The sequence below is a fragment of the Hemiscyllium ocellatum genome, chromosome 17, assembly GCF_020745735.1.
Source record: "Hemiscyllium ocellatum isolate sHemOce1 chromosome 17, sHemOce1.pat.X.cur, whole genome shotgun sequence".
Lineage (NCBI taxonomy): Eukaryota > Metazoa > Chordata > Chondrichthyes > Orectolobiformes > Hemiscylliidae > Hemiscyllium > Hemiscyllium ocellatum.
This window is the reverse complement of record NC_083417.1, coordinates 52,732,248-52,753,382: the sequence shown is the minus strand read 5'-3', so window position 1 is coordinate 52,753,382 and position 21,135 is coordinate 52,732,248. Positions and strand designations below refer to the sequence as shown.

Here is a 21,135-nt window from a genome sequence, read left to right as displayed (position 1 = left end):
GAGAGGGGAGGAAGAAGAAAATGCCTCATCTAAGTCAGAGGTTTTGCAGCCAAGCATAATCCACGATAGACAAGCAACAAGCCTGGCAGCATCAGGAGGTCAAGAAGTCAATGTTTCGGGTGTATGTAGGGGGAGCTGCAGATAAAGGGGAGTAGTGGAGGAAGGGTGGGGAGGTGGGGATAGGTGAAGGGTAAAAAGTGAGGTCTGCAGATGCTGGAGATCAGAGCTGAAAATGTGTTGCTGGTTAAAGCACAGCAGGTTAGGCAGCATCCAAGGAACAGGAAATTCGACGTTTCGGGCCAGAGCCCTTCATCAGGAATGATGAAGTCAGGTAGAGGGTATGACTTGGTTAGTCAATGCGAGGAATGAATCTGTTGGTAGCTGGAAGGAAGGGTTGATCAGAAGGAAGGAAGGTGAGAGGGTCTGGAAAGGGAGTTGGGGGATGGGGTTATTTGAAACTAGAGAACTCAATGTTGAGTCCCCTGGGCTATAGACTGCCCAGGCAGAAGATGTGGTGTTATTACTCCAATTTATGGGCGGCATGGTGGCACAGTGGTTAGCACTGCTGCCTCACAGCGCCAGAGACCTGGGTTCAGTTCCCGCCTCAGGCGACTGACTGTGTGGAGTTTGCACGTTCTCCTCGTGTCTGCGTGGGTTTCCTCCGGGTGCTCCGGTTTTCTCCCACAGTCCAAAAATGTGCAGGTTAGCTGAATTGGCCATGCTAAATTGCCCGTAGTGTTAGGTGGAGGGGTAAATGTAGGGGAATGGGTCTGGGTGGGTTGCGCTTTGACGGGTCGGTGTGGACTTGTTGGGCTGAAGGGCCCGTTTCCACACTACAAGTAATCTAACCTAATCTAATCTTATGGTCTGATTCATTGTGACATTGGAGGAGGCCAAGGATGGTCATGTCAAAAAGGGACTGGGAGGTCGGGTCTGCGAGCCCTGCTGTAATGCTTGGTAAAACGTGTGCTGGAGTTTACGTTTGGTCTCCCTAGAGGTAGAGAAGACCACACCAGGAGCACTGGATACAGTGAACTAGGTTGAAGGAGAGGCAAGCGAACCTCTGTCTTACCTGGAAGGTCTTTTTGGAGCCCTGGATGGATAGGAGAGGGAGGTGGTGGGCTGGCAGGTTTTGCATCTTTTCCGGTTGCAGGGAAAGGTGCCTGGTGTTTTTTTGTGGGGGTTGTGGGGTGGGGAGAGAAACACGAGTGGTGCAAACCAAGGCAAAGTAAACAGTCCTTGAGGAAGGCAGATGGGGTGGGGGGGGTTGATGTTCTTTGTGGTGAGGTCTAGTTGGACTTGGCATAAATGTTTAAGGATGATATGATGGATGTGGGGTGGTAGGTGAGGACAAGGGGGACAATCTATGAGTCTACATACAGTTGCATCACATAGACAAGCATGCACACAAACCACATAGAAGTATAATCCAGGCAAAGACTTTTATGAAACTAACATCAGGACTGTTTTGTGTTGTTCTAAACCCTCAGCAACCATTTAAAAGAAATGTCAACCCTAACTGGAACATTTATTAATCTCATAAAACATGGAAGTCATTCCAGGAACAAGTCACTGTATTGAGACGTTTCTGAGTTGATAGTTAATTCTAGAAAGCAAAATGCACTCACCATGGTTAACAGGACCCTACACAAATCAATCCAAAGCACTGGGGATATCAACTTGATAATATCCCCAATAATGTCAAAGTCGATCTGAATTAATGAAAACGGTGTATACCCAGGCAGTCCAGAATGCTGCTATAGAAAGGGTTCCTATTGGCACAATACCAATTTACTGTATTCATTATCCCTCCACTGACCTCTAGAGCTCAGAGATCAATGGGAGAATATCACAGAGATGCAATCCTTCTTACCAAGTCCAATATTTTCTTCCTCATATAGAGGGTATGGATGGTCAGCAGTGACTGCCAGAATGATCACCTGATAAGCTATACTGCAGAATTCTGATTGCTGCACAAACTGAATAGTGTGAGATTCGGAAAGAGACTTGCTGACACAAAAATGGAGGAGCACTAGAAGGAGAGAATTACCAATGCGAGGCTGGAGTTAGGGGTGAAGCTGCATAAAGAACATTAGAAAAGTACCTTCATCAGCTACCTCCATGATATAGGCAGGTAAGGAGGGCACATTCTGCTCCTCGATGTGATTCAAGTACTGGAAGATAGTCAGAAATTCCACATTTCCACTTCGAGCACGTTTTGGCAATGTTCTGTCCAAAAACCTCTCCACTAGTTTAATAAAAACTGTTAAGAAAGAGCAGACTAAATGACCGAATTATTTTACTAAACGCGTGATTAAAATCTATATGCAGTGTAAATGCCTCAGTCTGCAGCAGAGTCTAAGCTGAAATGTTTATTAAATATAGTTCTCTTTTTCAAAATCGCTTTACAGTTAAATTGATCATATTTGAAAGCAAAATAAATTGCTCAAATGGTCAGTTCTGTTTAATTTCGGAGTTAGGCAGTATGGCACAATGGAACATAGTTGAAATAAACCATTTGAATCTAGTGGCGCTTCAGATAGAATACACAGCTTATCCTCACTTACACCTGCCAACGTTCACTTACAGGTTGCTGAATCTCAGCCTATTTGCAGTGTAATATCATCTTTGGGACTCTAAGTGCCAGTGAACTTGGAGAAAATGTGAGCCCAAGATAGGGATAGAGCAGCTACCTAATTAATAAAGACAAAGTACTGTGGATGCTGGCGATCTAAAACAAAAACAAAGTGCTGCAGAAATTCAGCATCCCTGAAGAGAGACAGGAGGTTAACATTTCAAGTCTAACAAGACTCTTCTTCAGAACTTGGCTAGCTAGCTAGCCTTGTTTCTCTCTAAAACTTATCTTTGATTGCAACCTGCACAGATTTAGTTGGGTGAAGTTAAGTCATCTTGATAAACCACCCCCCGGACAACAAGCAATTATCTACAAGACAAGTGGGATATATTTAGCAATTGAACAGAAAGGTGGCAGATGAAAATCAATGTGGATAAATGGAAAGCACATCAAAAATATCCAAGAAATGAATCTTACTTAAAAGGATCTTGTTAATGGACAATGAGGTTGATCTAAGGGTCATTAGTGATAATAATGACGTGAAACAATTGCAACAATGTTCAGTGGTAACAAGTAAAAGAAAAATCAGATATTGGGATAAGTTAAAAGCTCAACATTGAGGTGAAATTAGGAGATCGTGCTATACTTCATAAAACACTGGTGCTGACGAAAGTAGAAAACTATTGTTCCAGTTGCCACAGCTATCGAGGAGTATCCAGAGCAATTGGGGAAATGTGGGGTTTGGATTACAAGGTAAGTTCACCTGTACCTCCACACACATCATCTATTGCATCCGCTGCACCCGATGTGGCCTCCTCTATATTGGGGAGACAGGCCGCTTACTTGCGGAATGCTTCAGAGAACACCTCCGGGCCGCCCGAACCAACCAACCCAATCACCCCGTGGCTCAACACTTTAACTCTCCCTCCCAATCCACCGAGGGCATGCAGGTCCTTGGACTCCTCCACCGGCAGAACACAACAACACGACGGCTGGAGGAGGAGCGCCTCATCTTCCGCCTGGGAACCCTCCAACCACAAGGTATGAATTCAGATTTCTCCAGTTTCCTCATTTCCCCTCCTCCCACCTTGTCTCAGTCGGTTCCCTCAACTCAGCACCGCCCTCCTAACCTGCAATCCTCTTCCTGACCTCTCCGCCCCCACCCCACTCCGGCCTATCACCCTCACCTTGACCTCCTCCCACCTATCCCACCTCCATCGCCCCTCCCCCTAATCCCTCCTCCCTACCTTTTATCTTAGCCTGCTTGGCTCTCTCTCTTATTCCTGATGAAGGGCTTATGCTCGAAACGTCGAATTCTCTATTCCTGAGATGCTGCCTGGCCTGCTGTGCTTTGACCAGCAACACATTTGCAGTTTGGATTACAAGGTATGATTATCTATATGTTAATTGTGCAGAAGATGCAGAAAAAGATTATTGAAAGGTGAAACTAACATATGGAAAGAATTTTCTTTAAAATTAACCTGTAAAAACAGGCTAGCAAGATGAAGAAAGCAATTAGTTCTAATCAATGCTATTTCAATTTAGATTAATCTATTTCAGAAAACATTTTGGGATATTTTGAGTAGTAAGTGTGAGAGTTTGAAATAAACAGCTGCCTTTAAAGCTATGGTTCTTAAAGATCTTCATTGCATTATATCGAAGTCTGTGGAGATTGATAAAATTGCTTTAATTGTAATTTATGATTAATTAGGATGGTGCAGGAGAGTTTGTGGACTTTCAACTTGCATTCCTTTCTCAAACCCTTTCAACCAGACTTAGGCTAAAACAGATCAAATTACATCAAGCTAATGTAAGAAACAGACCAGTCAGCCTAAATGGCCCACACTGACATTTATGCTCCACGTGACTCCTTCCACCCTCTATCAGTATAATCCCTCCTTTTATTTCTCTCTCATGGGCTTATTAGCTTTCCATTTTAAAAATATCCATACAATTTGCCTCAGCTCTTACATATGCTATTAAGTTCCATATTCTTATTATTCTCTAAACAGAGTTCTCGTCAATTTCCTGTTTGTTTTATTAGTGACACTCATGTCCTTGAGTTTATGATTCCTCCATAAATGGAAGAATTTTTGTTACAGTCACCCTCTCAAACTCTTTCAATATCATAAATTCCAAAATTGTGATGGAATCCCCTCTATTTGCAGTTGCAACAACACTCAAAAAACTTGACACTATCCAGGACAAAGCAGCGCACTTGATTGGCACATCCACTTCTGCACTTTTCCAAAGTCTTCCTTTCAATCTGTTCCTCTTTGTCTCTGTTGCTTTTGGTGTGTCTAAAAAAAACTCCCAATAAAGTGACTGCTCCTTTCCTGTTTCTGACTTCCACTCATAATGACTCAGTAGACAAACCCTCCTTGACAAACTCCCTTCCCTCCACCACCAACTCTCAATAACAACAGTGTACACCATCCACAAGATGTACTGCAGAAATTCACCAAGGCTCCTTAGACAGCAAGTTCCAAACCCACAAACACTGTCATCTACATGGACAATGGCAGCAGATACATGGGTACAACACCACCTGCAAATACCCCTTGAAGCTACATACTATCCTGACTAGGAAGTATATCACCATTTCTTCAGTGTCACCAGGTCAAACTTCTAGAATTCTCTTCCTAACAACATTGTGGATCTATCCAGTGATTCAAGAAGGCAGCTCAACATCACCTTCTCAAAGAATGAGAAATAAATACTGACCCAGCAATTAAATAAATAGGAAACAAAATTTCTACTAGGTCACTCCTCAGCCTTCTCTTTCTTTCTAAAAAAAGAATACACTCAGCTTTCTTCATGTGGCCTTAAAAATATATCCTCTAAGTTCTGTTATCATTCCTTCAAATCTTTTTGCACTTTTCCTTCTTCATCTGAGAGTAAGGATAGGGTGAAGTTACAATCAATGTGATGGGTTGAAGTGTGCCTATTTTAACGCAACTAGTGTCAGGAATAAAGGTGATGAACTTAGAGCATGGAGCAGTATTTGGAGCTACGATGTTGTGGCCATTATGGAGACTTGCATATCACAGGGGCAGGAATGGTTGTTAAATGTTCCAGGTTTAGATGTTTCAAAAGGAATAGGGAGGGAGGTAAAAGAGATGGGGAATAGCACTGCTTATCAGTATAACAGCTGCAGAAATGGAGTTCATTGAGGTGGGTTTGTCTACTGAGCCATTATGGGTGGAAGTCAGAAATAGGCAAGGAGCAGTCACTTTATTGGGAGTTCTTTTATAGACAACCCAAAAGCAACAGAGACACAGAGGGACAGATAGAGAGGCAGATTTTGGAAAGGTGCAAAAGTAACAGGATTGTTGTCTTGGTGACTTCAACTTCCCTAATATTGACTGGAACCTCCTTAGTGCAAATAGTTTCAATGTAGCAGACTTTGTCAGGTGCAACCAGGAAGGATTCCTGACTCAATTTGTCAATAGGCCAGCTAGAGAGGAGACCATATTGCATTTGGTGCTTGTCAATGATCCACGTCAGGCGTCAGAACTCTCAGTGGGAAAGCATTTCAGTCATAGTGATCACAACTCCCTGACCTTTACTACTGTCATTGAGAGGGATAGGAGCAGAAGGTATGGAAAAGTATTTAACTGGGGGAGATGGAATTACAATGCTATTAGGCAGGAACTGTATGGCATAAATTGGGAACAGATATTCTCAGGGAAATGCACAACAAAAATTTGGAGGTTGTTTATGAAGCACTTGCTGCGCGTGCTGGATAGGTTTGTCCCACTGAGGCACTGAAGTGATGGTAGGGTGAAGGAACCTTGGATGACAAGAGATGTGGAACATCTAGTCAAGAGAAAGAAAGAAGCTTACTTAAGGTTGAGGAAGCAAAGTTCAGGCAGGGCATTAGAGGGTTACAAGGTAGTTAGGAAGGAATTGAAGATTGAACTTAGAAAAGCTAGAAGGGGGCATGAAAAAGGCTTGGCAGGGAGGATAAAGGAAAATCCCAAAGCGTTCTACACTTATGTGAGTAACAAGAGGATGGCCAGAGTGAAGGTAAGGCCGATCAGGGATAGTGAAGGGAACTGGAGTCAGAGGAGGTACGGAAGGTTCTTAATGAATATTTTGCTTCAGTATTCACTAGTGAGAGGGACCTTGTCGTTTGTAAGGACAGCGTAAAATGTTGATGTTAAGGAGGAGGATGTGCAGGAAATTTTTAAAAATATGACGATAGATAAGTTCCCTGGGCCGAACGGGATAAACCTACAGGAAATGAGGGAAGAGATGGCTGCACCTTTGGCGATGATCTTTGCATCCTTACTGTCCAATGGAGTAGTACTAGATAATTGGAGGGTGGCAAGTGCTATTCCCTTGTTCAAGAAAGGGAATAGGGATAATCCTGGGAATTATCGACCAGTCAGTCTTATGTTGGTGGTGGATAAATTATTGGAGAGGATTCTGAGAGAGAGGATTTATGATTATTTGGAAAAGCATAATTTGATTAGAGATAGTCAGCATAGCTTTGTGAGGGGTAGGTCATGCCTCACAAGCCTTATTGAATTATTTGAGGATGTGACAAAACACATTGAAGAAGGTAGAGCAATGAATGTGATATATATGGATTTTAGCAAGGTGTTTGAAAAGGTTCCCCATGGTAGGCTCATTCAGAAAGTAAGGAGGCAATGGATACAGGGAAATTTGGCTGCATACAGAATTGGCTAGTCCAGAGAAGACAAAGGGTGGTAGTAGATGGAAATAATTCAGCCTGGAGCTTGGTGACCAGTGGTGTTCCACAGGGATCTGTTCTGGGACCTCTGCTCTTTGTGATTTTTATAAATGACTTGGATGAAGAAGTGGAAGAATGGGTTAGTAAGTTGCTGATGACACAAAGGTTGGTGGAGTGGTGGATAATGTGGAGGGCAGTTGTATGTTGCAACAGGACATTGACAGGATGCAGAGCTGGACTGAGAAGTGGCAGATGGAGTTCAACCTGGAAAAGTGTGAAGTGATTCATTTGGAAGGTTAAATTTGAATGCAGATTACAGGGTTAAAGACAGGATTATTGTCAGTGTGGAGGAACAGAGGGATCTTGGGATCCATGTCCATAGATCCCGAGAAGTTGCCACCCAGGTTGATTAGGGTTGTTAAGAAGGCGTATGGTGTGTTGGCTTTCATTAGCAAGGGGATTGATTTTAAGAACCTCAAGGTTATAACACCCTTGCTAGACCACACTAACTGTGTTCAGTTCTGGTCGCCTCATTTTAGGAAGGATGTGGGTGCTTCAGGCAGGGTGCAGAGGAGATTTACCAGGATGCTGCCTGGACTAGGGGGCATGTTTATGAAGAAAGGTTGAGGCTTTTTTCTTTGAAGTGAAAGAAGATGAGAGGTGACTTGATAGAGGTGTACAAGATGATGAGAGGCACAGATAGATTGGATAACCAGAGACATTTTCCCAGGGCGGAAATGGCTATCACAAGGGGGCATTATTTTAAGAGGATTAGAGGGAGGTTTAGGGGAGATGTCAGAGGTAAATTCCTTACAGAGAGTGGTGAGTGCATGGAATGCACTGCCAGAAGTGGTAGTAGCGTCAGATACATTACGGACATTTAAGCAGCTCTTGGGTAGGCACATAGATGATAGTAAAGTGTAGGGTATGTAGGTTACTTTGATCTAAGAGTAGGATAAAAGGTTGGCACAATATCAACAGCCAAAGGGCCTATCGTGTTCTGTACTGTTCAATGTTCTATCTATATCCTTTTATAATATGGAGTTCAGGACTGCACACAGTTTGCCAACTAAGGTCTGATACTTCAGGGAGGCAACGGTCTAGTGGTGTGGCTGGACTGTTAATCCAGATGGGTTCAAATCACACCATGACAGATAATGGAATTTGAATTCAATAAAAATCTAGAACTTAATGATGTCTATGAAACCGTTGTCGATTGTTGGAAAAACTCGTTTGGTTCACTAATATCCTTTAGGGAAGGAAACTGCTAAGTCTGGCGTACATGTGATTCCAGACCCACAGCAATGTGGTTGACTCTTAACTATCCTCTGGGCAACTAGGGATTGGTAATAAACACTGGCCTTGCCAGAAACATCTTCGTCACATGAATGAATTTTTAAAAATCATTTCGTTTCTCCTTTTCAAATTTATATCTTCAAAACCCCAGTGTTTGATTTTAAAAAAAATTTAAAATGACCTTTCAATCTGTGTTGCTCATTGTAATTATACGAATCCATTGTAATTATACGAATCCCTGGACTTTTAAAAAATATTTAAACTCTTATAATCCAAGCAATAAGTTTGTGGCCTCATCATTATTCTAAAAGAAAAAAGCATTACCTCACATTAGTCTATAACGAAATAACTGATAAATCGTCAATGCCGCCATCATTTCACAATCATCCAGCATTGAGCTGGGTGAGTTTATACACAAAATGGCAATGTGACAAACATTGTCACTGTTCAGGAGATCCTGGGCTATTCACGTTCGTATATTTTGTCACATTCTTCCTTTGCGCTAACCACATCGGTGTTACTTGCAAAGTTGGAAATTATACTCCAACTTTAGGGTCCAAAACATTTACGGTAACTGTTAACTGTGTTTTTCTCCACTGATGCTTCCTGACCTTATGAAGTTTCCCAGTATTTATTTTTATTTCAGATTTCTAACATCCACAGTATTTGTTTTTGTGTCAGCACTGATCCTTGTGGAACAATATTTTCCATCATTTACCAACCTAAAGCTGCTCTCAGCCATTACTGTTTTCTGTTCTGGAGTCAGTTTGCTATCCATTCTGCTATGTGTTTGCCCATTTGAAATACTTCATAATGAATCCATTATGTAGTACCTTATTGAAGGTCTTACCAGAAATTTGTTATGGTTCCTGCTTAATATACATTAAAAGCTTGACCTTATTGTTATCTATTTCTCCAGCAAAAGGTATCTTCAACTAGAAGCTGTCCAGGTGACCGTGGCCACTAACCTGCTTCTGCTGGGCCAGAGTAGTGCTCGTTCACTTTGCTCCCAAAGCTCGAGTTTAGCTTCTGCAGAACGCGCTGGACTGTGGCACTGAACAGGTTCGGGCCCTCGGTACAGTGTGTCCAGAAAGAAAAGACTGTTTTATCTTTCAGCAGTGGCATGACTGAAGGGAAGCATGTATAGCAAAAAAAAAGACAACTTAAGTGCCAACTTCTTTTCAAGATTAGGTATTAAATAAGAAAACAATAAACAACATATCCCTCCCACAACGATATTTGACAGATATGTGATGAAACACTTGGCTTCTGGAAGTCTACTTCAGTTGTAACGATCACACTGGTTTCCATCTCCTGGAGATATTTCACAACCCATTGCTGCCATTAGTCAAACAAAGCTCAGCCACCCAAACTTAACCAATTAATTCAGAGAACAATATGGTTATCCAATTCATTCACACTTATTTTGATAAGAAAGATACCAAATGAAACCATAATGCACTCTATGGCCAAACAAATATTCTGAAGTACAGGCAATCTTGGAGCAAAGGTGGCGGCCAATTTGCACATAGCCAGCTCTATTAGAAAGTTAGTGACACCTAACAAATAAATCAGTTCTAGATGGAAGTCGAGAGATAAATGTTGGACAAGACACTTTGAAACAGCTACACAGGATAGTACATCCACCAAAGGACATTTTAAGCTTCAGTTTAATATTTCAGTTAGAAATCATCAACTCCTTAGTACTGCGGAGTGACTCTGGACTTTTGTACACAAATCTTGAGTAGGACTTGAAATTCCTGAAACAAAAAGGCAAGACTTCTGCAAGTGGCTACTATGACATTTCTCTTTTACAATTATGAGAGAGAAACAAAATTGATGGTGTACAACTGGAATGGGCTTCACAGAGCCAGTGTGTTAATGCCGAGTGACGTTTCATTTGAGAGGATCAACTTACCCTCCTCAACAGTGTTTATGTTCCCAGATTTCTCCTCACTCAGTCTGGACACTGTCTCTAGAACTTGCGCCTCTCTTAGAAGCTTGTCCAGTGCGTAAATCTCCCGGCATCGTAGTGGTCCATAGATACCCAATTGCTGCAATATGAAATGGATATTGACAACTTGCATATATATAAAATGCATTTAAATCAGTAAACTGCCCCAAGGTGCTTAACAGAAACAAAAACGTTGTAAATCTAAAAAAAAATTTTGATACAGATCCACAAGTGGCGAGATGAGGAGAGATCACCAAAAACCTGATCCAAGCGGTAGGTTTTAAGGAGCATCTTAAGTGGAAGAGTTTAGAGAGACAATTCCAAGTCAGCTATACAGTCAGAAACGTACAAGAGGCCAGATTTAATGGAACACAATTAACTTGGGGGCTATTGAAGCTGGACAAGGTAACAGAGATAGGGAAGGCAGATAGATTTGAAAAACACAAGGATTTAAAAGTAAGTGTTACTGAATGGGAATGGGTCAGCTAACACATGGTAATAGATGAATGACACTCATAATGAATTAAGATGCAAGCAGAGTTTTGGATGAGCCCAAATCATAGAAGATGGAGGCCAGTCAAGAAAATACTGAAATAAACAAGACTATGGAAACAATGGCACCGATGAGGGTTTTCAGCAGCAGAACGGGTAAAGCAGGATCAGAGTCCATTGGCATAGCAAAAGAGAGAAGCAGACAGTATGGGCAATTGTGCAAATATGTGGTCGGAAACTTCTTCTCTGGACCAACTCAACTCCAAAGGTTGTCAGGGATGAAAATAAGAGGCAGGGAACCAAGTTTGTGATACGTACAAGTACAATGACTTCAGTCTTCACAATATTTAGATGGGAAAAAAAATGTCTATTTGTTTGGTGTTCAACAAGCAGAGAGACCAGAGACAGCTGAAGTTTCTTTTGAGATAGTGATGTGATAGAACAGATTGTAATCAGCTCTCAGATGAGAAACAGTAGGACACCAGAGGTAACAGTGCAAATGTTTGAAGAGAAAGCATTACAAGCAATTTTCTTGTTTTGATTAAATCAAAACAAAATGTAGTTAGCATGTCCCATCCAGCTGGAGAGCGGAGGAGAGAAATCAGAGGAGAATACTGTATGTCGAAGACTGTAGGTAAGGATGAAAGGGATAATTTATCACAGTCACAATAATAAAGGATGTTATTTTACATTAACAAGGACTATTTTAATACTGTGGCTGGGCAAGAAACCTGATTGGAGGAATTCAAACATAAAACATTGTGTGAAAAATGAGCACAGCTTTAAAAGCAACAATTTTAAGGACTTTGAACAGGAAAGGGTGCTTGAAACTGGGAGAGCAGATGTAAGGTACAGAAAGATCAAGAGTAGCTTTTCCTTAAGATGAATTTGTGAAAACAGCAGCTATGGAGACTGAATTGAAATGAATATTGAACTGAGGAAATAAAGTTGTCTGGTCAATGATTTGTTTGGCAGAGTGAGTCAGCTGGGTCTCATGAACAAGATGATATTAAGAAAAATGTTACATTATCCCAAAAGGCTGATGAAGGAATGTATGCAGCAGAGACAGCTGAACGGATAGTTTCAGTCTTTGTGACAAAGATATGTGGCACCCTCACAATTTATTGTTAAAGATGAGGATGAAGGAGGCACCACAACACCGATTCCTTTTGACGAGCAAGTATATTGCTGAACGTCTCTATCACTGAAACATCATGTTTAAACAAAAGGTCAAAACTTAATCAACATTGCGTAAAACAATTATGGTGGATGTGTCTTTCACAAGGTTAGTAAGCCTTAAAACAAATCAAAGCAAAAAAAAAGTTTTTTGAAATAAAATAAAATGTGGAGAATTATTCAAAGAAGAATCATATCAGACTTGAAATGTTAACACTCTCCACAGATGCTGTCAGACCTGAGTTTCTCCAACATTTTCTGTTTTTATTTCAGATTTCCAGCATCTACAGTATTTTGCTTTTATAGTACTTTAAAATTTTAGTCACTGTTATTAAGTAGTAACAGCCAATTTGTGTGCTGCAACATGCCATAAATAGCAACCAAACGGCAACGGGGTTAATATTGGCCAGGGCATTATTGCATGGGTTCTTCATAGAAGCTCAGGCAGGACCTTCAGGTTATATTTACACAATGTGTCCATAACAGTAAGACGGCAGGTTAAACATTTTGCATGATTTGGAAGAGCCAGTGTTGGACTGGGATGGACAAAGTTAAAAATCATACAACACCTGGTGTTCTGAGATTTTAAACACTCTGCAGGGTACTCTCACATGATTACTGGGATCACAGTTTATCTACATTGAGGTAAACTCTGATGTATCTACATATCCATTAAATCCTGTATCTACAGTGGTTAGTGGCAAAACACCTTCGCTCTTCTTCAAATTGATGCCATGAGATTTTTTTAATGTCCAACTCAAGAGCTCAGACATGTTCTAGATTTCATATTTCATCTGAAATGTGACATCTCTGAAGGAATGCCCTGTCTATACTGAAGTTTTAGCCTGGTTTATATGCTGAAGCTTCTGGAATGAATGGAGTTGTGAATTATCTGACTCAGTAAAGAGTATGTTACCACTCGATTGTAGCAAAAGGTTGGGACTAGAATACCCAGAAGATATCAAAAAGTGACAAAATTTTATTCCAATTTAATCCTCATTTTTACAGGATTAACGTTGAAGTTTAAATCACAGACTAGACTTAGCTGGAGCAGGACAGTTTTAGACTTCTGGCAGAACTTGGAGCAAGTGAGAACTGATTAAAACACGGTGAGGATGACAGAACAACTGGCACCTAAGCATACCATGAACATAAATCATGGTGATTTACGATTGAAGACGACGGAGGAGGGGAGCAAATTAGAGTCAAAACTGATAAAGGAAGAAATACAAAGAGGGGAAAAATGGACCAAGGAAGGCGCAAGAAAGCATCTTGAGAAAAGAAGCTTTTAATAATCAAATTGACTATGTAGAAGAATGAGATTGAATACTAGAAATTATTTCCACACTGAGACAGGTTAATTACCACTGCTGTAACAATTATCGTATTGTGAAACTACATTTTGGCTCTTAGTTAACAAACTTTGAAGTATTAATGTCTAAACCCAGAAATTCTTAAAAACAACAGGGAGACAAAAGGCAAGATACCATTTTCTCAGCCTAAATGGTAAGTGTAAGAAATAGACCAGCAAGTTGAGGATAATTGCAACAAATGACCTGTCTTATTGTTTAACTATGTTGGTTGCTGTGTTACACCATTAGTTTTCCAGCAAGCAGCATCCTCATAGTTCATTTGGATTGCTTACATTCATATTACACCATTTTGTTCATTCGATTTGAAAAGAAAACTTAAATTAAACAACAGCCAAAAGAATCAAAGCTACATTCTGAATTGAAAATTAAATTCAGCTGCTGCAGCACTATATTACTCACCACAGGTGGTAATGTTGCAAAGGATAAAATAACTTGTGAAATCAAGTTAAAACATGCCAGTGTCATCTGCTGACAGAATGCAGTACTGCAGAATAATTTCAGAACAGCTAAGGACAACTCTCAAATCAGAGCATTTATAAAGTCATAGTAATATACAGTACAGAAACAGACCCTTCGGTCTAACTCAACCATATCGACGAGATATCCTAAATTAATCAAGTCTCATTTGCCAGCACTTGGCCCATATTCCTGTAAACCCTTCCTATTCAGGTACCCATCCAGATTACTTTTATATAGTGTAAATGTACCAGCCTCCACCCATTTCCTCTGGGAGCCCATTCCATACATGCACCACTCTCTGCATGAAAAGTTTGCCCTTTAGATTCCTTTTAAATCTTTCCCTTCTCACCTTAAACGTATGCCCTCTAGTTCTGGATTCTCCCACCCCAGGGAAAAGACCTTGTCTATTTACCTAATCCATGCACTTCGTGATTTTATAAACCTCTATAAGGTCATTCCTCAAGGTCCGACACTCCAGGGAGAACAGCCCCAGTCTATTCAGCTTAGCTCTGGCTCAAACCCTCCAAACATGGCAACATCCTTAAATCTTTCTGAATCTTTTCCAGTTTCACAACATCCTTCCTACAGCAGAGAGACTAGAATTCCACGCAATATTCCAATAGTGGCGCAACCAATGACCTGTAGAGCTGCAACATGACCTCCCAACACTTACACTCAATGCTCTGATCAATAAAGGTAAGCACACCACTTTCACTATCCTATCTACCTGTGACTCCACTTAAGGAGCTAAGTACCTGCACTCCAAGGTCTCTTTGTTCAGCAACACTCCCCAGGATGTTATCATTACGTAAAGTCCTGATTTGTCTTTCCAAAATGCAGCACCTCACATTTATCTAAATTAAACTCCATCTGTCACTCCTCAGCCCACTGGCCCATCTGATCAACATCCCGTTGTACTCGGAGGTAACTTTCTTTGTTATCCATTACACCTCCAAACCCACTAACCATACCTCTTATGTTCACTTCCAAATATTTATATACATGACGAAAAGCAGTGGACCCAGCACAGATCCTTGTGGCAAACTGCTGGTCAGTGGCCTCTAGTCTGAAAAGCAACCATCCACCACCACCTTCTACTTTTGAACCAGTCCTGCATCCAAATTGCTAGTTCTCCCTCTTTTCCATGTGATCTAACCTTGCTAACCAGTCTACCATGAGGAACCTTGTTGAATGCCTTGCTGAAATCCAGATAACTTACTCCACCACTCTGCCTTTATCCATTCTCTGTTACTTCTTCATAAAAATCAAGTTCACGACACACGATTTCCCACACACAAAGTCATGTTGACTATTCTTAAATCAGTCCTTGCCTTCCCAAATGCATGTAAATCCTGTGTCTCAGAATCCCCTCCAACATCTAATCTAATCTAATCTTAGCCATTGATTTCATGCTCCCTCACCTATAGTTTCCTATCTTTTCCTTGCCATCTTTCTTAAATAATGGTACCATGTTAGACAACCCCCGATCTTCTTGCATCTCATCTGTGGATATTTATGATACAAATATCTCAGCAAGGGGTCAAGCAATCACTTCCCTTGTTTCCCACAGAATTCTGGGATACATTGAATAGGAAGCCACTGATAAACTTGTACTTAATTCGGCATTAATGCTCGAAATGCCAATTCCTATCAGGTGTTAATTTAATCTGCACTTACATACGTGGACTTGCACAGAAGGGAAAAGATACATCATGGGCTCCTTTGACTTACAAATAATTGCAAAGTAAGTACATTGTATGGGAACCACTCTACTTCACAAAGACAGTCTGTGCTATCTGTCAGAGATGAGCAAAGAGCTACTTTAACAAAGAACTTGGTGAAATGCCCAAAGTTTCAGTAACAGCCAACACTGCAGATAATGAGAAGATCTGACATATTTACCAGTAGAAGTCTGCTGCAGTTATTCAAGTGTACGATTAGAACCTGGTCCAAGTATTCATTTCCTGTTGTCATTGGAACCGGACTCCCTTCGGAACCACTGCCGACTCCAGTATCCTCTGTTAGTGCTTCACTGGGCCCTGCAGCTAGCCCACGCACATTATTGCTGCGCCTGTCACAAGAAGCAGAAATAGCTTGATACTGCTTCACTTTCACAAGCTTTGAAGAGTTACACAGACAAACTGATCTGCCCATGACAGTGAAATCTTCAAATATATCTTCACAGCAAAGCAAAAAGATGCATTTATTTTGTGCTTTACAGTAGAAAATCATGTCACTGGAAAAAGTACAGCAGGTCAGGCAGCATCTGAGGAGCAGGACAGTTTTGTTGTGGGCATTAGCCCTTCATCAGGAATGTGAGGGGGTGGTGGTGTGAGATAAATAGGGGGTGGGGAGGGGGCAGCACATAGGGATATATCGGTCCATCTTCCTGCCTATCCTCTCCACCATCCCCATCAACCTATCACAATCATCTCCTACCTGAATCCACCTATCGCCATCCCACCTACCCTTCCCCTGTCCTATTAATCTCTCAGCTCCCTTCCCCCTCCACATTCCTGATGAAGGGTTAATGCCCGCAATGTTGACCATTTTCTTTCCTGCTTCTCAGATGCTGCCTGACCTGTTGTGCTTATTCCAGTGCCATGCTTTTCGACTCTGTCTCTCCAGCATCTCCCACAGCAACTTCTCATAAATAGTGATGTGATAATGAGCAAATAACTTGAATTTTTGTTACAGTGTTCCAACTGATATATGTTCTTCAATCATCAGTGATAACTTTTGAAGGAGTTGCACTGAATCTTTTGCATCTACTTGCGAAGACAAACTAAATCTTGGATTAACATTGTATCAAAAAGATGGTGCCTCCAACAATGCCGTATTCCTTCAGTGGAATGTCAGCATGTTACCAACTGAGGCGCAGATGACATTTTAGCACTTTCAATGTAGACAAAAACCCCCCATCACACGATGACAACGTTTGGCACTGGGACAATTAAGGAGATGCTAGGGCAGATTTGTCAAAAGCTTGATGCAGGTTTTAAACAATTCTCTTAAAGGAGGAGGAAGAGGTAGAAATAGAAAGGTTTAAGGAGAGAATCAAAGGGCTTAACACCTTGGTAGCTGAAATAATCAATGGTTCAGCAATTAATAATGATAATGCGGAAGATGACCAAGTTCAGCTCTCAAAAGCACTTAGGCCTCTTCAAACAGAAAATTACAAAACTATTTGTTGTGCTTCCAAAATTTACTACACCCATATCATTCACAGCACCACCTGTTATACATTATGTATCTTTCAGTGTTAAATGGCAAGGCAATGATAACTAGATAATTATTGGGCTTCAGGATGACATAGGCATACATAGTGAGCTAGGCAGAAGCCCAGTAAATAGATCTCAGTGCAGACATGTGTAAAATGATGCACTTTGGGAGGCATAATATGGGAAGCTATAAATGACACTATTTTATAAAGTGCAGATGACCAGAGACATTATGGTGTCCATTTTCACAATTCCTTGAACATGCTGGGACAAAATAATAATATGATTAAAGCAGCATAACAATTGCAGAGCAACAAATATAAAGCAATAAAATCTGGAGCTTCATAAAACAATGATTAGGCCTCAGCTATAGTACTGGAAATAATTCTGCAACCCCCATACATCAGAGGAGGAAAAAAGTGTGATGGAAAGGCTACAGCAGAGGACTACAAGGTCTAGGAAACGTCAAACATGTGGATTCGTTTGGGAAATTAGGATTGTTCTCCTTGGAATAGAGAAGTTTAGAAGAATTAATAAAAAGATTTACAAGATGCTGAAAAGTTTGATTAAGAAAGTCTGTTTCCTATCATCAGTATGAAGCTCAATAACCAGAGGCCAGAATTTAAATCGTGGCAAGGACCTTGAGGGAAAAATTAGAAGAAATGTTTTATCTTAGTTTTGGGGGATCTGGAATGCTCTACCCAGAGCAGTGGTGCAAGTTGATTCCATTTATTTTTTAAAAAGGATATGAGGAGGAACTTGCAGGATTATAGACCAAAAGCAAAGACGTGGCAAAAAAAATACTTTTTTCAAACAGCCAGAGGTATAATGGGCTCAATAGCCTCTTTGTGAGTTATGGGTTTCTATCACCTCCCTCAACATAGACCTTGCCACAAGAAACATGCCATACCTTCCAATCTTCTCTGCCTCTTCTTCTGAGAATTCTGAATCCTCCATGTCGGAGGTGTTGAGGAAGTCAAAGCTCTCCAGTGCATGCTCCACAGTCAGGCTGATGCTCGAGGTTCTACTCCGGGTCACACCCTGCCTCTGCTGCAAAAAGACAACGCTCAAAATTCAACAAATACAAACAAACGTCCATCACAGAATCTGCACTTCTATTTCTTCCTCCAACTAATGTGGTGTTCTTTGTCAGCCACCATGGAGAGCACTTTTTTGTCCCAAAAACCGAACTTTGGGATGCAGCAGCCCACATCTAAACTTCACATTGACTTTCCTTGTTCACACAATCCAGCACTGAATTTAAAGTCCAAGGATGACTCCGTTTATTGGGAGAAAATGAGATTGAAATGCAGCACAATTAAAAATTAGTTTGGTGTCTGCCCTTCATTGGCTACTACGTGCATTAGGCTGTAACAGAATGGGCATTTAATAGTTGTGTGAAATGAAGATCTCAGGGCTGAACCTCCAAAATTGAGTCAACTGTTATGATCATGCTACGTATTCATGATCACAGGAGCACGGTCAATACTACAGCTGACATTTCTGGAGACTGCAGTCATCTTTCTCATTTCTCCAAAATCTCACACAGTTCTGGCACTAGGTGGCAGTACAGGACTGAGGTCGGCCAATTCCATGTTGATCACAACAAAAATGCTTTTCAAACAGAACTTTTAGGTTTGTTCCTGGAAGACTTGGCATGCTTCCTGTGTCAACTTTTCTTTGTCAAGAACAGCTAGTTGCATTTGAAAAATACTTGAAACACAATGAAAATGAACAACACAATGACAATGGGTAGAAAATGAATCACTAAAGAGAAATGGGAAACAGGGACTGGATAGTGCAGGGTTCATATGTAGTGGATTGCAAACCAGTAATTTAAAGAGAAATCAAAGACTGTAAGAAAGCCAGATTGACAGCTTTCTCCCGAATCCCAATCCGGTTTTTTGCCCATTATTCCAAGTACCCATCTATTAAGAGCATCCAAAATTCCACTAATGATGGGGCAATTTCTTTCGAGGCTAATTAACATACATCAGAACAACATAGGACAAAATTTGATATCTGGCCGTGTGGCAGTACTCCAAACAGCATTCAATTACTGCGGAGAAAGTTCATTGAATGGCAGGGTTCGGCAGGCCAGTACTCTGCAGTAGTAATCTGTAACCCACTATTAGTCTCATTTTACAGGATGTATGGTGTTGCAGATTGAAGTGTTCATTGTGTTGGTGGCCTGTTTGTAAGCAGTCATCAGGGTGGATTAGTTACTGGCAGCATCAAGACAAATTGATCAGGAACTGCTGCAAAAACTGCAGCTTCAGTGACAAATTCAACGGCCAATGATCGGGAACAGCCACCTCCAAAACGATCACCAGATAAAAGTAACCTCAAGAAACGAGCATCACCCAGCTCTTACTCCATTTCTCTTGTTTAATATATAGTTTGCATAGGTGTGTTTGACACATGATCTAGCCTTTGGTGCTGGCAACACCAGTTATGTGAAAGCTGTTCAATAAATCTAAACGCTTGTACACATCAGAAAACAGATGCAGCTCAGTTGTCAGTTAAGATTGGAGATGCAGGTGTGACTGAGATGTACAAAGTTAAAAATCACACAACACCACATTATAGTCCAACGGGTTTATTTGGAAGCACTAGCTTTTGGAGCACTGCTCCTTCATCAGGTGGTTGTGGAGTATAAAATGCTAGGATACAGTAATTGTAGCAAAAGTTGACAGTGTGATGTAACTGAAGTTATAAGTTGAAAAAGACCTGGATTGTTTAAGTCTCTCACAGTCATAGAGATGTACAGCATGGAAACAGACACTTTGGTCCAACCTATCCATGCCAACCAGATATCCCAACCCAATCTAGTCCCACCTGCCAGCACCCAGCCCATATCCCTCCAAACCCTTCCTATACATATACACATCCAAACGCCTCTTAAATGTTGCAATTGTACAGCCTCCACCACATCCTCTGGCAGCTCATTCCATACACGTACCACCCTCTGCATGAAAAAGTTGCCCCTTAGGTCTCTTTTATATCTTTCCTCTCTCACCCTAAACCCTCTAATTCTGGACTCCCCAATCCGAGGGAAAAAAAGATTAGAGGCATGGCACTCATCCACAGATTCTATCAACAAACATACCGACCTGGACCCAATATATCAGCCACTGCAGCGGACAGCTGGAACTGACAACTGGAAGCGGCAGATTCAAACCACTACAAATGCTGGAGGAAAGATCACAGAAGCTCTTCACAGGAGGCTCCCAAGCACTGAGGATGTCACCTAGACAGGGGACGAAATGTCTGTCACACAAATTCCCAGCTCGGGGAACAGAACCACAACAACGAGCACTCAAGCTACAAATCTTCTCACAAACTTTGAACTCCTACTTTCTTAGTACTCTTCTAAGGATTCACTCTATCTATCCTGTCTATACCTGACATATGCTTCCTTCTTTTTCTTAACCAAAACCTCAATTTCTTCAGTCATCCAGCATTCCCTATATCTACCAGCCTTCCCTTTCACCCTGACAGGAATGTACTTTCTCTGGATTCTTGTTATTTCATTTCTGAAGGCTTTCCATTTTCCAGCCGTCCCTTTACCTGCGAACATCTGCCTCCAATTAGCTTTCGAAAGTTTTTGCCTAATACCGTCAAAATTAGCCTTTCTCCAATTTAGGACTTCAACTTTTAGATCTGGTCTATCCTTTTCCATCACTATTTTAAAACAAATAGAATTATGGTTGCTGGCCCCAAAGTGCTCCCCCATTAACACCTCAGTCACCTGCCCTGCCTTATTTCCCAAGAGTAGGTCAAGTTTTGCACCTTCTCTAGTAGGTACATCCACATACTGAATCAGAAAATTGTCTTGTACACAGTTAAGAAATTCCTCTCCATCTAAACCTTTAACACTATGGCAGTCC

General features: G+C 41.2%; 1 protein-coding gene across 4 annotated transcripts in view; it reads right to left on the bottom strand.

Moving 5' to 3' along the window:
* Positions 1-21,135, bottom strand: part of ripor1 (RHO family interacting cell polarization regulator 1) — a 325,031-nt gene that overhangs the window by 7,855 nt on the left and 296,041 nt on the right. For all 4 annotated transcript variants that reach the window (XM_060838161.1, XM_060838160.1, XM_060838159.1 and 1 more), the window contains 5 exons: positions 18,156-18,295; positions 15,927-16,095; positions 10,489-10,624; positions 9,539-9,697; positions 2,105-2,263 (listed from right to left, as the gene is read on the bottom strand). In XM_060838161.1, coding sequence (XP_060694144.1) covers positions 2,105-2,263; positions 9,539-9,697; positions 10,489-10,624; positions 15,927-16,095; positions 18,156-18,295 — 763 coding nt within the window. The remainder of the gene's footprint in view (positions 1-2,104; positions 2,264-9,538; positions 9,698-10,488; positions 10,625-15,926; positions 16,096-18,155; positions 18,296-21,135) is intronic.